General features: G+C 40.8%; 1 protein-coding gene across 2 annotated transcripts in view; it reads right to left on the bottom strand.

Moving 5' to 3' along the window:
• Window positions 1-19,914, bottom strand: part of CNBD2 (cyclic nucleotide binding domain containing 2) — a 59,844-nt gene that overhangs the window by 22,484 nt on the left and 17,446 nt on the right. For both annotated transcript variants that reach the window (XM_006144078.1, XM_006144079.2), the window contains exons 5-9: window positions 18,039-18,195; window positions 17,420-17,571; window positions 13,976-14,114; window positions 5,498-5,612; window positions 324-501 (exon numbers count right to left, since the gene is read on the bottom strand). In XM_006144078.1, the coding sequence (XP_006144140.1) occupies window positions 324-501; window positions 5,498-5,612; window positions 13,976-14,114; window positions 17,420-17,571; window positions 18,039-18,195 (741 nt within the window). The remainder of the gene's footprint in view (window positions 1-323; window positions 502-5,497; window positions 5,613-13,975; window positions 14,115-17,419; window positions 17,572-18,038; window positions 18,196-19,914) is intronic.

Here is a 19,914-nt window from a genome sequence, read left to right as displayed (position 1 = left end):
AGCCATTAGTGTGTAACTGCTTCATACCAGTTGACAGCTGTACTGGGTAACAAGACTGAATGTTAAAAGGCTGCCCGAGTTTTTATCCTGGCTCTGTCAATTCCTGGATCTGTTCCACCCCTTCTTCCTTAAGTGGGTTATTGGGGCCCCAAGAAATGAAGTAGTTGACTGCCTAAAGTGGTCCCATGCACACACCTATCTCTTTGAGGTTGACTTGTGCCACTTCCTCCTCCTCCCCAGCATCCCTGACATCCCACCATGTAAATTATATCTCCTTTTCAAACACGATCCAGATACTTCTATTTGCCTATAGCTGAGCTTACTTGATCTTTGGGCCCAACATCTTTGGGAGACTGCTTTCTGAGGTCTTGACCGTCCTCTCAAAGCTTGTCCCCTGTTGCTCCAAGGCTTTCCCGAGATGTACAAGTTTCAAAGCGCTGAAGTCCTGTAGAGGGTATGTTCTGATTTGGAATTCCCTAAATCTCTCCATAGGAGAGGGTTCTGTTAGAGAAAAGCACAGGAAAACACATTAATAGGTCTTTGCATACATGGCTGCTGTGGTAGTAGAAGTATATCACAGTGGGGCCTACAGGTGGCATAGTGGTTAAGGCAAAGAGCTCCCATATGGCCAACTGCAGCTTGAGCCCCAGACTCAACAGCTTGAAACTCATGCTGGCCACATGTACATGCATGCCCAAAATCCCAAGAGGAGAATGGAGAGAAGGAATTACTGCATGGCCATCCCCCATGGGGGATGATTTACCACTTTCTCTCTCTCTTTTCTCTGTGTCTCCAGTAAGCACGCATGCGCCCTATAGGGAAAATCTCTTAAAAAAAATTTAAAAATTTTAAAGTTTATCTTAGTAACCAGCTTGGAGAGTCCAGTATATGGAAGAATTAAGAAGAAAACCAAAATGCTGTGGCCTTCCTGTAATGTTCTTCTGCTGTGAGCCCTGTTCTAGAATCTTTATATCCATGACATCCAGATAAGTGTGGAGAGCTCAAGTCACGCAGAAAAGAGTTGCAGCTTGGATTTGACTGAGATCTATATGATTCATAGCTCATATATTTCCATTAACAGATGTTCATCTCAGCTTTCAAAGTTTGCGTGAAGATTGAGGAAGAGGCAGCAATGAAAGAAATGGACTGGGGGCAGTAAGTGGCATGGTAGTTAAGGCACTGGACGCCTACATGGCTGATCATGGTTTGAGTCCTAGACCTGGCAGCTTGCTTTCTCCCTTTCCCTCTCTTTCTGTCTCTTTCCGGTAAAATTTAATAATAATAATAATGTATAAAATAAATAAATATTTTTTAAAAAGATAAATGGATGACTAGCCATAGAATTTTGGACAGTCACATACTCTCCTGTAGCCCTTGTAGGACTGCTGTTAAGTATTACGATAAAGTAGGTGATATGACTAGCACTGTGCCAGGATATAATAGGCCCTCTATGAGAGTTACTAAAAAGATCTGAAAGGAAATACTACTCTGAAATAAAAAGGAACAAACTACTCCAAAACACTATGTAAAGTGAAAGAAGCCAGACTCATACATACTATATAATTCCATTTAGTGATAACCTAGATAAGACAAATCTAACCTATAGTGATAGAAATCAGATCAGTGGTTTCCTAGAGCCATGGGTGAGGGGTGGGGGAAGGGCACTGGCATTGACTGGGCAAGGGCAAAAGGAAGCTCTTTGGGGTGATGTAAATGTTCCATAATTTGACTGTGGTGGTTATACAGAAGTATAAGTTTGTCGATTTACAAATGTAAAATGTATGCATTTTATGGTATAAAAATATTTCAATAATGTTGATTAAGAAAAGAGATCTCTAGGGGGCCAGCAGGTAGTGTGGTGCTTAAGGCACTGGTCTCCCACATGACTGGCCGTGGTTTGAGTCCCAGAACTGGCAGCTTACTTTCTCATTCTCTTTTTCTCTCTTTATCTCTCTTTTTCTTCCCTTTCTCTCCCTCTTTCTGTCTCTGTCTGGTCAAAATTAAAAATAGTATTAATAACAAATGGAATTAAATAATAAGCAATTATTAAAAAAAAGAATTTCAAGGACTGGATTATTGCAAAGAATACGCATCAGAACAAAAAACAACTCAGAAGTTGTAAGATGCTCATTACGGAGGTGAGAAGCTTGGAAGTACATGTACCCTTTAACAAATTTTTAAAAATAATAATAGATAAATAAAATTAAATAAATACTCCTAAAAGAAAAGAGACCTTAGGCCAGCAGGTGCCATGATGGTTAAGGTACTGAATCCCACATGGCCAGCTCTATGGTTTGAGTCCTGGATCCAGTGGCTTGAAAAATATGCTTGGTGCAATGTGTATGTGCCCAAAATCCCGAGAAGAGACCGGAGAAGAGACTATATAGTATGACCATCTCCCCAGCAGATGATTTTTTTACTACCCTCTCACTCGCTGTCTCTATTGAGTGCATGTGCCCTATGGCAAAAAAAAAAAAAAAATCTAGAAAAAAATAAAAAGACTTCTAGGGTCTGTCCTTGTAGCCTAGTGGTTAAGGTGAGATGGATCACACATGGCCAACCACAACTAGAATCCTGGCCCTGAAAGCTTGAAAAATAAGCTGGGCATGTGGCATGCATGACTAAAACCTCAACAGAAAAGAGAAATGGAGAAGGGACTGTGGAATGACCATGGCCCATTGGAAGCTTTTTCTCCCTCCAAACTCCACAAGGAGTAAGCCTGGCTTAATAGACCATATGTAAAAAGCCCAAAGTATAACCATTTTGAAAGACACTTTGGCAATGTCTATCAGTATTTTAAAGCCAGTATGTACTGTGTTAATTCTTTCATCTGGTAATTCTAAGAATTTGTCCAATAATGCTTCCCTGCACAAGGATGCAAAGATAAACATACTCAAAAATGTACTATGGTAGAGTGAAAAATTATATAGTGTAAAATTGTAAAATACAATAACTAAAAATGTCTATAAAAGGTTATTAGTTTAATTATGGTATATTCATATAATAGAATAAAACTTAGCTATTAAAAAACACAGATGTAGGGACCAGCAGATGGCATAATGGTTACATTGCTAGACTACCATGTAGTCAACCGCAGTTCAAGTCCCAGATCTGAAAGCTAAAACTCATGCTGGGTGTATGTGCATGTGTGCCCAAGATCCTGAGGGGAAAATGGAGGAGAAGGGATTATAATGTGGCCATTCTCCAGGGAGATGATTTCTTGATTTGTTTTTCTCTATCTTTCCGGTGAACACACGTCCCTATAGCAAAAATCTCTCTAAAAAATATAAATAAATAAACTTCTACTTCTATCTAAGATGGAATAACCGGCTCTGAATTTTCTCTCCCATCTGAAAGTAATAAAATACTGAACAAAACGTGTGTGTGGAAAAATGGTCTTAAAGACACTGACATCAAGTAATGAAGGATAATCACCCTTGTAAGAAAGAAAACAAAGTAAGCTCTACTATCGTTTACTGCCTAGAGATTTTTCTAGTCATGGTGTAAAGAGGAGGAACCCACAGAGCCCAGCAATTTCCCTGAATTGACAAGATAGAACAGAGTCAGGGAAGAGCAAGGAGTTCAGAGCAGAAAAGACAGCACTGTGCAAAGAGAGAACTCCAAAGTAATGCCTGCCCATTAATGTGTGCTGGGCTCACTTCCAACAAATAAAATACAGCAGAGAGAGATGGAAAGTTATTTCTGAGGTTTAGGTTCCCAAAAGACTGTGACTTTCATCATGGACACACATTCTGTTGTTCTCTCTTATTCTTGTGAAAGCAAGCTACCATGTCCTGAAACAGCCCTGTGGAGACACCCATAAGGCCAGGAACAAAGGTTTTCTAATACCCATGTGAGTGAACTTGGCCGTGGATCCCTTCCAGTTGAGTCCTCAGATGAGACTGCAAATGTCTGTTGAGGGCTGGGGTTTTGACTCACATGGATAAGTAGGTTTTTGGAGAATGAAAGGACAAAATAAAGGAATGTGTCATAAATGAGTTGTGAATGGAAACAACACCGCCCTAGAATCAGAAAGAATGATTATCATCTGGCCAGTTTTGGAGGCTGTTATCTGACAATATCTATGTCCAAAACAGGAGCTAGAGAGAATGAGGACGGCTGGATGTTTGTGAAGAAAAGAAAGTCAGAACTTTGGAATTGGTTGGACCTAGGTTAGAATCCCCACTCTGTAGTCCGCCATAGCTATTTATTACCCCTGTGACCCTTAGATAAGAGATTCACCTCTCTGAGCCTCAGTGTCTGCATCCATAAAATAGAGATACCTTTTTGAAGAACTGCTATGAAAATTATACACAGTGCACAAACAGCCCAGCTCAACACTTGGCCTATGATCAGAATTCAATGAATGAGTTGGGACCAGCAGATGGTGTGGTGGTTAAGGTGCTGGACACTCCCACATGGCTGACCAGGGTTCAAGTCCCGAATCTGGTGGCTTGCTTTCTCACTTCCTCTCTCTCTCATTCTCATCCTCTGTCTCTCTCTGCTCAAACTAAAAAATAAATGAATGAATAAATAAAATAAATAATTATTAAAAAAAAAAAAGAATTCAATGAATGAGGGACCAGCAGTTAGTGTAATGGCTATGTCACGGGACTCCCATGTAGTTGACCACGGTTCAAGTCCCGGACCCGGTGGCTTAAACTCATGCCGGGCACGTGTGCATGCGTGCCCAAATCCCGAGAGGAGAATGGAGGAGAAGGGATTGCAGCATGGCCATCTCCCCTGGGGGGTGATTTCTCGCTTTCTATCTCTCTGTCTCTCTCTGTCTGTCTGGCGAGCGCACGTGCCCTATAGCAAAAACCTCTCAAAAAAAAAAAAGAATTCAATGAATGATAACTGTTATTCATACTTATTGCAAGATACATGGGTTTGGATAAGGTTCTGGAGAGTGTGTACACACATTCACAGCAGCTAAGATATATTTAGCCATTCATTCTATGATTACCTTCTAAGTACCTGTTAGATGCCAGATGTGGTATTAGGCCCCAGAAATACAAAGCCCTTATAAAGTTTATATTCTAGCAAGAGAGACAGATATTTAATAACCATTTCAGATTCAATTATTTTATTTCAGTGAAGTTAAATACCAGAGAAGAGAAATACATGGTAGTTGAATGGGATATAATGGGAGATGGAAGGTGCTGATCCAGCCTGAGAAATCAGGAAGATTTCTTCAAGGAAGGGATGTTTAGTCTGAGATCTAAAAAGAAGAGAGGCTAAAAATAGGAGATAGGGACATGTGAGGCGGGAGCGAGCAGACAGCCACATGGGAGAACCCTAAGAGTAAGAGGAAAAAGGTCTCAAGAGAAGACCGAAAAGAGGGTAGGGCCTAGGGACCAGATTTTCACAGCTGGTAGAAGGGATCAAACCGGACATCCTGTCAGACCCTTGTTTCTAAGGTTCTTGGACTGGGAACTGGAAACAGGATGGCCCAGGCGCCCCCTTGCTGGGTTGCCGGCTGCCAGATGTGGCTTACCATGTAGGCTGGACTTCAGAGGCCTGTCCTCTAGTAGTTCCAGATGCTGCCAGATCCACTTATAGTAGGAAGGGGAGGTCCCAAGGTTTATCAGCCTTAGGATCTCACAGCTGCCCTGGACATGGCAAGGGACACAGACACAAATGAAAGAGTTAACTGTAGGCAGGCCAAGGTTTGAAGATAAACTCTCTGTACTGCATCTTACCCTATTTTGTTTATTTGCTTAATACAAATGGTCCTAGGATTTTATTTTTTTAATAAAAATGTTATCTAATTACAAGAATTCAAATAACTAAAGAGGCTTAACAACTAAATACAATGCTGGCGCTGAGGTAAAGATCACCATAGAGGGTATTATTTGGACAGTTGGTGAAATTGATTATGTACTGTATATCATTATATATCAATATTAAAATGCCCTGATTCCAATTATTCTGTGGTTAATTTCTGATCTTAGAGAATAATCACTTATACATATGGGATAAATGAGTAAATGAATGAACCTGAATTTAAAAAAAAATTTTAAGCAAATTTAGCAAAATGTTAACAATTGGTGAAGCTGAGTGAAAGTTATCCAGTAGTTCTTTGAACTATTCTTACAATTTAAAAAATTATTTATTAAATTTCATTTATTCATTCATTATTTTTAATTTGACAGAGATAGAAAGAGGGGAAATGAGAAAGCAAGCTACCAGATCCAGGACTTGAACCGTGGTAAGCCATGTGGGAGTGTCCAGCACCTTAACCACCATGCCACCTGCTGGCCCCATAATTTTTTTATAAAGCTAAAATTATTTCAAATTTAAAAGTGAAAAAAATATTCAAACCAAACAATATATAGAAAGTTAAGACTACATTAATACTCTAGAATCAAAGATGGCATAATGGTTACATCACTTAACTCCCATGTAGTCAACCATGGTTCAAGTCCCAGACCTGGCAGCTTAAAACTTATGCCAGGCACATGTACATGTGTGCCCAAGATCCTGAAAGGAGAATGGAGGAGAAGAGACTGCAGTGTGGCCATCCTCGCAGAGTGGCCACTTTCCATCTCTCTGTCTCTCTTGCAAGCGCACACATCCCATAGCAAAAATCTTTCTCTCAAAAAAAAAAAGACATTAATCCTCATACTTAGAAATAACTGTAACATATTAGTAAATATTTTAACTTTTTGCTATGAATATACAAAATGTTAATATACAATTTGTATAAGATTTAAATATAGAATGTTCATGTATATAAAACAGTCTCTTGTATCCTTTTTAGAAACTCTAGTACTTCATCAAGAACATCTTTTCGTGCCAAACAATATGGTTCTACTTTATCATTTTCAATGATTGCTATTATTCTATGTATATCATAGTTTATAAATCAAAAACAACAAATAGGGCCAGCCCTGTAAAGCAATGATTAAGCATTGTGCTTTGAGAACAGGATCCCACCTTGCCCATTGTGGTTTGAATCCCAGGTACAGTGATTCGAAACACACTGAGTTACATGTGTCAAAAATTCTGATAGGAGGGACCAGCAGTTAGCTTTAATGGCTATGTCGCTGGACTCCCATATAATCAACCGCGGTTCACATCCCGGACCCGGTGACTTAAAACTCACGCCAGGCGCATATGTGTGCGTGCCCAAGATCCCGAGAGGAGAACTGAGAAGGGATTGCAGCGTGGCCATCTCCCCTGGGGGCTGATTTCTTGCTTTCTGTCTCTCTGTTTCTCTCTGTCTGTCTGGCGAGCACACATGCCCTATAGCAAAAACCTCTCAGAAAAAAAAAAAATTCTGACAGGAAGAAGAAATTGAGGAGAAAAGACTGTGGCATGACCTTGCCCTGTGGGTGGTGGGGGCGTGCTTTTTCTCCTTCTCTCTGGCAAACACATGCACTCTCTGGCGAAGAAAAAAAAAACACACACACAAATATTAGGTTGAGGAAAAGAAGTCACAGTACAAGGGGAATTCAGGAGTTTCACGGAAAAGTGGAATTGAAGTATGAGTTTATCTTGGTGCAGTTTTCTGAAATCCCTGCATAGTTCTTTCTAAATATGCATTTTCGTGAACTTTTTGAAGAGCCCTCTTATATATTGTTCAAATCTATCTATATGAAGTTCGAAATTTAAAAACAGATCAAAGTAAGAGTGGCTACCTTTGTGGGGGAATTTTATTTGGAAAGGGGCGTATGAGAGACTCAGAGTGCTAGAAATGTTCTTTATCTTGATTTACGCAGTCACTACACAGGTGTATATATGTGTAAAAATTTATCAAGCTATAAAGTTTAGATATGAAAACTTACTGCACATATGATATATCTTAAGAAAAAATTTCTGAAGACTTATGTTTGTTTTTCTAATTTGCCAGTATTATATATAACTTTCATTTTGTTCAGAAGTCACCAGTTTGGAAAACGAAACAAAACACCACCTTTCCAAACTCTCCTGCAGTGTAGGTGGCAGGAACCTAATCTTGAATGATTTAAGTAGAAGACTACAGGATAAATCTTCCAGGAAGTCACTGTCTTTCCTCCTTCCCTTCCCCTGAAGTTCAGATGTGATGGCTGGACATAGAACAGCCATATTGAAACCAATAGGATGAAAGCCATGAGCTATGTATGATGAGGGAAAAGCCAGGAGGGGCCTAGGTTCTTGATGGCTTCCTAGAACAGTTCTAGTCTTGAACTGCTTAGAGTCAGTCTAGATTGACTCATGCGTGAGAAAAATAAATTACTTTTTTTTTTTAATTTGCAAAAGGCACACATGCTCACTGGAGACAGACAGAGAGAGAGAGAGGAAAAATGAGAAAGTACCTACCATGGGATATGATTATGCTGCAATTCCTTCTCCTCCGTTTCTCCCTCCTTTCAGTATTTTGGGCATGCACGTATATGCCCCAGCCCAACGAAGCAAAGGTATGAACCCCGAGTGGGAGCAGTGGTGGATTTAGAAAAGACAAAGACACACAAGGTGAGAAAAATGGGGATCGAGTGGCCAGCTGTCTCTGATGGAGAATGCCACAGCACTGAGTTGTTCTCAGGTTTATTCTTTTGTACAGCAAAGTCAGGTATTTTCTCTTTTTTTTAAGATTTAATTTTGGGGCCAGCAGGTGGTATGGTGGTTAAGGGTGCTGGACTCCCACGTGGCTGCCGGTGGTTTGAGTCCTGGACCTTGCAGCTTACTTCTCTCTCTCTCTCTCTGTCCCTCTCTGGTCAAATTAAAAGAAAGAAAGAAAGAAAGAAAGAAAGAAAGAAAGAAAGAAAGAAAGAAAGTTAAAATAATTTTAAAAGATTTAATTTTTATTTATTCATTCATTTATTTAAATTTGATCAGAGAGAGAGAGAGGGAACGTGAGAAAGCAAGCTATCAGGGCTGGGACTTGAACCATGGTCAACCATGTGGGAGTATCCAGCACCTCAACCACCATGCCACCTGCTGGCCCCAAGCCAGGTATTTTCTATTATTGACTGCAGCCGTGGAGTTTCTTGCGTCTCACAGTTTGAAACAAGTCTCCCCTGGCCTTCTCTGGCTGACAACACCTTCTTTCAATCTATATTACCCTGTAGTGCAGATCATGTCTTTATTAGAGCTTTCACTTGCCCTGCAACATCAGCACTAAAACCACATCTGCTTTAAAACCACATCACTAGTTTTTGCCTACATCTAGTCACTCCCTATATGTATACACACCAAGTGTGTTTTTCAAGCTGTTGTATCTAAGACTCAAACTCTGTTTTCAGCTATGTGGGAGCCAGCCACCTTAACCATGAGACCATGGGCCGACCCTAAATTACTATTTTCTTTTTTAAAGGTTTTTGCCATAGGGCACATATACTCACTGGAGAGAGACAGTGAGAGGGAAAGTGAGAACCCACCCTCCCTAGGGGGATTATCCACTAATGAACCCTTCTCCTCCATTCTCTTTCTGGGATCTTGGACATGCCCACACATGAGCCTGATTTTCAAGCCACCAGGTTGGGGACCTGAACCAATGTCGGCCATGTGGGAGTCCAGCACAGTAACTACTATGCCACTTGCTGGCCCCAAATTACTATTTTTTAAGCCACTGCAGTTGGGTTTCTGTGACCTGAATCAGAGAGCAACTGTACCAGATACACTGTATGTACATCTGATTTCCCAGAGGTCATAAAGGCAATTCTCAAGTACTCAAGTTCTCTTCCCTGGTATATAACAGGATTGTACTTTTCCATATTTTGAATTAGCCATAACCTTCTTACTTGTTTTGGCCAATTTCCTTAGTCAAGTGAGCTACTCTGGCTGAAAATGTTAAAAACCAGTGCTTGATTCTCAACATTCTCCTCTGTCCTATTGATCATAGAAGCATGGATCAAGATAGAATCTCAGGGGCTGGCAGGTGGTATGGTGGTTGAGGGGCTGAACTTCCACATGGTTGACTGGTTCAAGTCCAGGGTCTGGAGGCATTCTTTCTTACTTTCCCTCCCTGTCTCTCTCTCTCTGGTCAAATTAAAATAATAATGATAATAATAATAATAATAAAAAGGAAGAAAGAAGAATAAAGACAGAGAGAGGAAAAAAGAGCAAGTTGCCAGGTCTGAGACTTGAATTGCAGTCAGCCATGTGGGAGTCCAGCATTTTTAACCACCACACCACCAGCCAACCCCAAAATAATTCTTTAAAAAAAAAATTGATTTTTTTCAAGTGGACTGGGCCACTTGAGTGGCCCTAAGGAACAAGGTCTTTCTGATAACCTGCTATGGGCAAGCAGTACAATGTAGGAATGAATCTTGGTTAATCTACTGAAATTTAAGGACTATTTAAAATTGTAGCAGCATCTAGTTTATCCTAATATAACACCCGTGTTTGATTATCTCCTTGAGAATAATTCCTAAAGGTATGCAAATTTAAAATTTTGATAGATATCGCCAAAGTGTTCTCCAGAAAGGTTTGCTCAATATATATTCTCTCTCCTATAGTGCATAGCAGAGCCCATTATGATACATCTTTGTCAACATTGGATTTTTACAATCCTTCTCATCTTTGCTAATCAGACAGGTAAGAAAGATGTTATTTTTCCTTTTTATGTCATATCTTTCTAAAAATCTTACCCTTTTTAGTAGAAATTCTTAGAGATACATTGTAAAGGGTTAAGGTTCAAGCCAGATTACTGTTGACAAGGAAAGAGAAGAAGGGACCGAACACTTAATAAGCCCTTATTATATGCCAGAAATTGTGCCTGGAGCTTTATTCAAAATTCACTCAACAAGCATTTATAAAACCAGGTACTGCGGGTGTCAGGGAAACACATGCAGTTTCCTCTTGGAAAGTCTCTCCTGGGCCTTTAATTGCATCTGTATCTGTGGAGAGAACAGTTTCACCATTTGTCCTCAAATGGCAAACTGTTCAAAATGAGTCGATTATGAGCATTAATTGTGTTTGTAATGCCAGCAGGAAATCGTGTTTTCCAACTTTTTGTGGTCCCAAGGACGCCCAACTACCAGCTGTTGATTTCGCCCTCTAGTGGCAATATAAGTAAAGTAAAGGAGTGAGGATGGCCCAGTCTCCTGCCCAGGGAAACAACCTGGAAGGCATAGCCAGGCAGGAGACAATAATGAGAAAATGGAGCAGTCCTCCTAGAGCGGGAAGGTACTTCTCAATTTCAGCCATAGTGGATGGCACCAGAATACAGCTGGTGTTGCCCAAGTTTCTGAATTCTCAAAAGCTGTAAATCGTAATTTTTATGTAACATTATAATGTTTTTCACATTAATGATTAAATCAGATTTTAATAAAACAGTAAGACAAATTAAACTCATCTGCTGGCCAGGTGTCATCCTACCTGCTGTCATTTTGTGACCGCTATGTTTTTCTTTGAAGTCCAAGCATCCCTGCTTAGAATCACCTGTAGCATTTACCCAACTGCAGATTCAAGAGTCAATGAATCAATCTCTGGAGTGAGATAGGACTATGCCTTCTAAAAAAAAGCACTCTATGGGTGCTTGTTCACTCCATGGCACAGCCAGAAAGTGCTGCACACGAGAAGCCAGATTCTGCGTAGTGACTACACTTCAAATCCTCTCCGGATCAGCCTGAAACATGCCAGGCACTTGTGTATGCGTGCCTAAGATACAATGGGCTGGAAAAAGAGGATCAAAGTGACACCAGGATCTGTGGAGGCTCCTCATTTCTCTTTTTCTCTTTCACTCACCTGTGTGTATACCTACGCTCTATCATGAATAAAGAAAAGTAAAATAAAAGCATGTTAATTTAAAAGGTGCTTTTAATCTTTATTTTTTAAATGTATTTTTATTTTGTTAAATTTTTATTTGTTATAGGGCATATATGCTCACCAGAGAGGGAAAGCAAGAAAGTAAACTGCCAGGTTCAGGACTCAAATCATGGTCATCCATGTGGGAATCCAGCACCTTAACCACCACACCACTTCCTGATCCTAAGGTACTTTTATTCTTTTTTTTTTTTTTCAAAGAATTATTTAATTTATGATTATTATTTTTTATTTTGATGAGAGAGAGAGAAAGGAAGAAAGTCACCAGGTTCAGGATTTGAACCATGGTCGACCATGTGGGGGTTGACCATGTGGGAGTCCACTGCCCCAACAACCATGCAACTTGCCAGCTCCCCCCACACCAAAGTGCTTTTATTCTTACCAAAAGTTGAAAACCTATCCCTTAGATCAAGAGTTCTTCAAGTTTCAGGTGCATAAGAACTACCTGGGAGGCTTATTAAACAACAGATTACTAAACCCTCACTCCCCAAGAGTTTTGAATTTAATAGCTCTTGCATAAGCCTGGGTTTTACATTTTTAATTTGCTGGAATTTGCATTGATTCCCAGGTGATGCTGACGCTGCTGGGCCAGCCATGACACTTTGAGAACCACTGGTGTAGACGATGAATGTTAATTGAATAAGCATGTGCTAAACTAATTCTCATCCTCACCAGATTTTTTTTGGGGGGGTACTGGATTTTTTTTTAATTTCAAGTTCTTTTATACATTCAATCGCGTTATTTAGCTTGCAAAGTAAATATTCTGAGTGATCTCATTTAACAGAGGTAGAAACGGAGGCAAAAAATAGATAAAGACGCATCCTATACTTTCTGCTGGTCAGAATGTAATCGTGCTGACTATAGGAATTTTTGAATTTGTATCCCTCACCACTCATCTCCCAGGTCTATCTTGGCTCTTGTGGACCTAAGAGGAATGCTGAGGCAAAGTGAGTAAAGGAAGAGTCTATTTGAGTCAGGGTTGAGAATGATTGTCTGGGTGCTACACTATCCAAATGGCCCTGGATAATGTGCACTGAGATCTTACAGATTCCTGGATAATTAAAAGGTACAAGTCACGAGTAGGAGGGGAGAATACATAATTGTCAAAATTTTACATTGGTGAAAAGTTATAGCAAGGATTCTTGTTTAGCAGGATGATCTCATGGTTACCTGGAGTCACTTCCTTTTTCTATTTTTTTGTATTACCAGATGGTATGTGTATTTTCTGAAGAGAGACAGAGAGAAACTGAGGGGAAAGCACCCCAATGGGGCATGGTCAAGCTGCAATTCCTTCTCCTCTATCTTTCCATCCTATTTGGGGCACACAATTCATGTACCTGGTATGTTTTTCAAGCCACCAGATCAGAATTCAGACCACCATTGGCCATGTGGGATCTGGCACCCTTGAACCACTAGACTATGGGCAGACCAATTTAACCTTAAGTAAAGTGTGGCGACAGTGAATCTGGTACATTATTGTAACCGAAACATTTTCAAGGTTATAACTAATATACATGACTGATGGGAGATAAAGGAGGAATGTATTTTGGCAATAAGAATGTTCATAAAACAGAAAGTCCAATGACATCTTGGTAGCATTTTGAGCTTATTTCAGGTTCCTGGTGCCAAGGGGTAAGATAGGCCAACAATTTGTATGCCTAAGAAAGCCACAAGATAGGCTGAAGTTTCATTTCCTTATAGTGCTAACTAGGGATAGAGTGGATAATCTTCTGTTTTCAGGGAAAAACTGATCTATTTTGAGAGCTATCAGTTTCCTTAAAGTTTCAGTTTGATCATTTTGGTCTGGCCTATTGGAGGGCCTGGTGCAGGAGCTTAGTCCAAAACAAAGGCCTCTTATAATTTTTATTAGATGCTGTATGGTATCAAAAGAGCTTAAATTTGGGGACATAAGCCAATTTGTAGCTTTGGAGATGCTCACCTAAAATTTTAGGGAAGAGGAAGCAGATCTCATGGAGAACTATAAATTATTCAGGTTGGCCTTCAGGCATCTCCACAAACAGTTCACCTTCTAGGCTCTCTAAGACATTGTCTAACTCTCTTCCTGTATGTCACCTGCCTTTCATGGTGAGGACACAGAAACAGAAGAGGAAGTGAACTGTATGTTTTGCAGAACAAGGTTCAAACCTTGTCTTTCTAGCCACAGGACATTCTAGTAGGCACACTCTTCCCACCTTCAACCTCATCCCCACCCTAGGTGTCTCACCTTACAGATAAACAAGATGGAGGGAGACTCTGTGAAGTCCTCTGAGATCAGCTGCCCATGTGCAAACTTCTCTACTTTTCCCAGGGATACGAGCTGCCAGAGCTTCTCATCCGACCACAATTCAAATAGATCCATCTTCCTGAGAGGAACAACATGTTAGAATTCCTCATGCTCCATTACATGAGTGATTTCCATGCTAAGATTTGGACACCTTAGAGTGGAACACTGAACATGTTTTCCTATTCTTGAAAATGCCTGTAGCGGAAGATTTCTCCACTATCCACCCAATCCCTCAGCCTCACCTATAATCTCCTATCACGCCATCGCCTTGCTTCATCTACCCTTTCTTGAAGACCCTCCCCTCTCTGCATGCTCAAATACTCCTAGAGGTGATTCAGATTCTGCACTTTTCTCACTTCTGCTCCTCCATCCACAAACCCTCTCTCCCATCCCACCCCAATCCCCATCGCCTCCCTGGTCCTTGAGGCTTACTCAGGTAGTCTCATTCCAAGGACCTCTCACTCAAGACAGATCCTCATTTCAGCTCATTGGCTATTCTGTGTCCCAGCCCAGTCCAGCAATCCTTATCCTGTCACTCATGGTTTGAGCAGTTCATTCCAGTCCTTGTCTCTCTGTGGCCTATTGGCTTCCAATACTCAGCACTGGATCTGAGGAGTGGGAGGAATTCTGGGATCTTCCTTTTTGCCCTGTGGTTGAAAGCCCACCCCACACTGACCTCTCTTTCCCCTAACCTCAAATGCCATCAATGACGGGTTTGCCTTTCCTGATATGCAACTGCTAAATTTGACTTAGATTTTCTCAGCTTCAATAGGTTAAGGGCCCAGAACTCAATTGATACAAGTTGACTGAATTAGCTAACTCAGGTTAATTCAAGGCAATTCAGGCCTCAGCAAAGCACTGAGTTCAGTTCAGGGCACCAAAGAAAAACAGGTCAGTGCCGTAAAGGGAGACACAGAAAGAAAAGCAGGGCTACCTATTGTTTGTTGAGCACCAGACTACACACTTGCCGTGATCAACTCATTGATCTTTATGACCTTGGGAGAGAAGTATCATTCTCAATATACAGAGTAGGAGGCTAAAGCTAAGAGAAATTAAATGACCTATCTAGGGACACATTGCTGGTATGTCTAAGCAATGTGTGGAACACAGACATAGTTTCCACAGTATGAAAAAATGAATTGCCCCTGCCTTCAGGACCAAATCCCTCCCTTTTCCAGGCTCCATCCCCTTCATGAAGCTACCTCTCTCAGCTCTGGCCAGGGACCAGGCCCCACTGCCCATTGCACTTCTCTATAACTGTGCAATCCTACAACTAGATTTTCAGAGACAACACAAATATGCCATTGGATTTTTACATTTTTAAAAGGCTATTAACCAAAGAATAATTAAATGAGATTTGTCTGTATTACCCTTGTGAGCCCTTTCATACAAGTACAGATGTTCCTCCTCTTATAATGGGGTTAACATCCCAATAAACCAATGGTAAGTGGAAAATATCATAAGTCAAAAATGCATTTAATGGGGCTGGCAGGTGGCATAGTGGTTAAGGCACTGGACTTTCACATGGCCAACCATGGTTGGAGTCCCAGATATTGTAGCTTACTTTTTCTCTCTCTCTGTCTTTGGTAAGCCTATTGCCCTACAGCAAATTAAAAAAACAATAATAAATAAAATTAAATAATTCTTTTTTAAAAAGTGGATTTAACACTGGCAATGTAGTTAGTACCTGTACTCAAAACAAAAATAAAGTTTTGCTAAATTCATAAAGCAAATTTATGTATAAATTGTATAAACAATTATATAAATATCTCTATTATTATAAATATAATTATATTTATCTATTATATATAAAATAATTATAATTGCTCATGATATTATTCATTTATTCAGTATTTATTTGTTCAGCACCTGCATGTGCCTGGCATCATGATAACATGAGGATTACAGTGGTGAAAAATATAAATCTGGTCCCTGCCACCATGTAGCTTACTTCTGATTAAACATATAAAATGAAAAACAATTACTTACAATCAAGAATTTTGGATGAATTCCAGCTCCATAGCTTAGTAGTTAAGGGAGCCAGGTCCCAAATGGCCAACTTAATATGAATTCAAGCCCCAGCAGCTTGAGAACATGCCAGACATGTATGCATGCATGCTAAATCCCAAGAGGATGAACAACTAGAGAAGAGATTGCAGCATTATCAGGCCCTATGGGGAGGGATGCTCTCTTTCTCTGTCTCTCTGTGCTTTTCTGGACTCTCCCTCCAGCAATTAAAAAAAAAAAAAAAAAAAAACCTGGGTGAGTGCTTTAAAGAAACACAGGGTGCAATAGCAACATAAATGGGGCATTTCTAATCTGGGGGGAAGTGAGGTAAGGTTGGTAAGTAAGGCAGGGTGGTAAAGCCCAGGAACTTATGAATCAGGTATTCTGGGTACTTCATCAGCCTAAATTTGCATCATCTATACTCTGAGAAAGCTATGGAAAACAACCTCATGAGATTGAACATGTGGTTAGATGTGACAAGTGGTACAAAATGCTTAGTACTCTGCCCAGCCCAACAAGTTCTCACATGTTAGCTATTGGGTTGTCAGCAAAGTCATGACACATTTTTGCATAGGAAAACACTTCATGACTTTCCCGATGACCTATTATTATTATTACTATCCCACAAGGAAAGAGAGACCTGAAGGTATAGTAGGAGTTTGCTAGACAGAGAAGTTGGGTGGGAAGTAAGTATTCCAGAACAGTCTAGGCAGAGAGAACAGCCACTAATATGTTTCCCACCAGGCTTAGGACAGTCATACACCTAATAAACACACAAGGGGAAACCAGCAATTAAAAAAAAAAAAAAAAAAAAACCTGGGTGAGTGCTTTAAAGAAACACAGGGTGCAATAGCAACATAAATGGGGCATTTCTAATCTGGGGGGAAGTGAGGTAAGGTTGGTAAGTAAGGCAGGGTGGTAAAGCCCAGGAACTTATGAATCAGGTATTCTGGGTACTTCATCAGCCTAAATTTGCATCATCTATACTCTGAGAAAGCTATGGAAAACAACCTCATGAGATTGAACATGTGGTTAGATGTGACAAGTGGTACAAAATGCTTAGTACTCTGCCCAGCCCAACAAGTTCTCACATGTTAGCTATTGGGTTGTCAGCAAAGTCATGACACATTTTTGCATAGGAAAACACTTCATGACTTTCCCGATGACCTATTATTATTATTACTATCCCACAAGGAAAGAGAGACCTGAAGGTATAGTAGGAGTTTGCTAGACAGAGAAGTTGGGTGGGAAGTAAGTATTCCAGAACAGTCTAGGCAGAGAGAACAGCCACTAATATGTTTCCCACCAGGCTTAGGACAGTCATACACCTAATAAACACACAAGGGGAAAAAAGATATTGAATAAAGGTGAAGTTACCTAAAAAATTCAAACTGATGCTGAGCATCCTTTTGAATTTCCTGATCCAGCTTATTAGCAAAAAAGTCCTCCCGGTCAATGACCAAGAACTCCGTTTCTTCCATACAGACCACAGTGGACTTCGTTACTGAAGCAGTCAGGAGGCCCATTTCCTGTTGGGTGGATGGGGAAGAGGCAAAGGTGAGGCCACCCCCAGATTCCTGCTTGCAGCCTTACACACATTCTCCCTACCTCTGTGTGCCCGCTAAATCTCTCCTCCACAGACTACTAGTTCCCTGGCCCCATACTCCTGCTCATCCACCTGTTATGGATTCATTCTCTTTTCTCTTAATCTGCTGTATGTGAAAAAAGAAGCAAAAGGCCTGAATGGGCCAGAGTAGAGGAGGCTGGTGTAGCTTCAATGTGGAGTCACAGCATCTCAAGATGCAGAGGTTGGCCTTGGACATCACCTGGTCCAACTCAGTTAGCATCTGACAGGTAAGGGCACTGGAGACCAACCACATAGGACAGTGATTGCACTGAGTAGAAGCCAGGACTGGACCTGGTTGGAGGTTATAGCAGGAGTTCCATCATACCTCCTACCCTACCCCAGAAATCAGGCCCCTCCCCCTGAGCTTACCCCAAAACAGCCACCCTTGTGCAGCAATGTCGGGTGGGGGTCCAGGAAGGCACTGCTGCCATCCTCATCCTCAGTCACTGCGACTGTGCCCAGGTAGATGAAGTAAAAGCTGTTGCCTTTCTGCCCCTTCCTGATGATCACACGCCTGCGACCAAACCTGGAAAAAGATGATGGTTGCTTGACCTGGTAGCAACACAGAGCCTGAAACTGGAGAACTATCCCAGAATTTTTGAGATACATGAGGTTCCAAGGCTTTCCCATGGGTTGTTCCTTCTGCCACATAACTAGAAAGATCCCATCTGATCTATTAATTCCCAGTCCTGGAATAATCATCAACTAGCAGAAGGTCTTAACAATCACCACCCCATTTGATCTTCACACACACTCTATACAAACTGTATTACTTTCCTAATTTCACTGAGGAGGAGACTGAGGCTCAGGGAGGTTATACAGCCTGCCCGAGGTCACAGGGTGCAGACATACTATTAATTTCTAAAGCTTCTGGTGCCCCAAGTCTTTTCCTTTCCATGACATGCTCTGCCTATCATGAAATTTTACTTCACAGACAGAGGTAACCAAAGCAAATGGTTCCATCTGCCCGGAATGTCCTTCCAGCCTCCACCTGTCATACCTACCTACCTGAACACAACCTATTTTCTAAAACTCTTGACCAAGAGAGCTGGAGGGTTATCGTCTCCCCCTGGGAAGATCCTGCCCTAGTCATAATGAATCCTGCACCAATCACAAAGGGCCTTAACCTGTAATTAGTTGTGCTTATGACTTAGACTATGATTTCCATGAAGGAAGAAACCAGGGTACAAACTTACAGGAACCTTACAGCCTGGACTTTCAAGACAGGCCTTACCTTAAAGATTCTGTATACTTCCACACGTACTATTAGACTTCTCTAGTATGAGGTATTTATTTATTCTTTCTGTCAAGAACCCTTTGACAGTCTAGCAAAACTTTCACAGAATTATATTTTTAAAGTATAAAATAAAATCCTGCAGAATCACAGTTAACAAGTATTTTTAAAAACTCAAATTTGTGATAGGGAATCAAGAATGGCAAAAAAGAAAAAAAAGCAAAATATATAGGACATAAGAAAAGGAAAATTATTTGTTGATAACACGTATGTTGATGTGCTTGATTGAGCCAATATACAGTGTATTCTGGATGGAAATTTCATTTTGTATGCTGTAATGATGTATAGTGAATTAATGTAAAAAATAAATTAAAAGAAAAGAAAAAAATAACCCTCAAATTTGTGGGAACCAGCAGATGGCATAATGGTTACATCACTAGACTCCCATGTAGTAACCATGGTTTGAGTTCCAGACTTGGCAGCTTAAAACTCACGCTGAGCATGTGTGCATGCCTAAAAATCCCAAGAAGAGAATGAACAAAGGACTGTGGCATGGCCATATCTTCTCTGGGGGGTGATTTCTCACTTTCTGTCTCTCTGTCACTGTCTCTCTAGTCAGCACATGTGGCCTATAACAAAAAAAAAAAAAGAAAGAAAGAAAACTCTCTAAAAAAAACCCTCACAAATTTGTAATATAGCAATATGTGTTCTTTTCATTTGTTTGTTTTTGCTAAAGGGCACGAGTACTCACCAGAGAGAGAAAAAGAGAGTCAGAGAAAGAGAGAAAGTGAAAAATCACCTCCTAGGACAGATGACCATGCCACAATCCCTTCTCCTCCTTTCTCCTCTTGGGAATTTGGGTATGCACACACATGCACCTGGTGTTTATTTTTTTTTGGGGGGCGGGGGGAGAGGTTTTTGCTACAGGGCACGTGCGCTCACCAGAAAGACAGAGAGACAGAAAGCGAGAAATCTCCCCCCCCCCCCGGGGGGCGGCACCACCCCAAACCC

Source organism: Tupaia chinensis, unplaced genomic scaffold, assembly GCF_000334495.1.
Source record: "Tupaia chinensis unplaced genomic scaffold, TupChi_1.0 Scaffold000115_1, whole genome shotgun sequence".
Taxonomy (NCBI): domain Eukaryota; kingdom Metazoa; phylum Chordata; class Mammalia; order Scandentia; family Tupaiidae; genus Tupaia; species Tupaia belangeri.
This window is presented reverse-complemented; position numbering and strand designations above follow the sequence as displayed.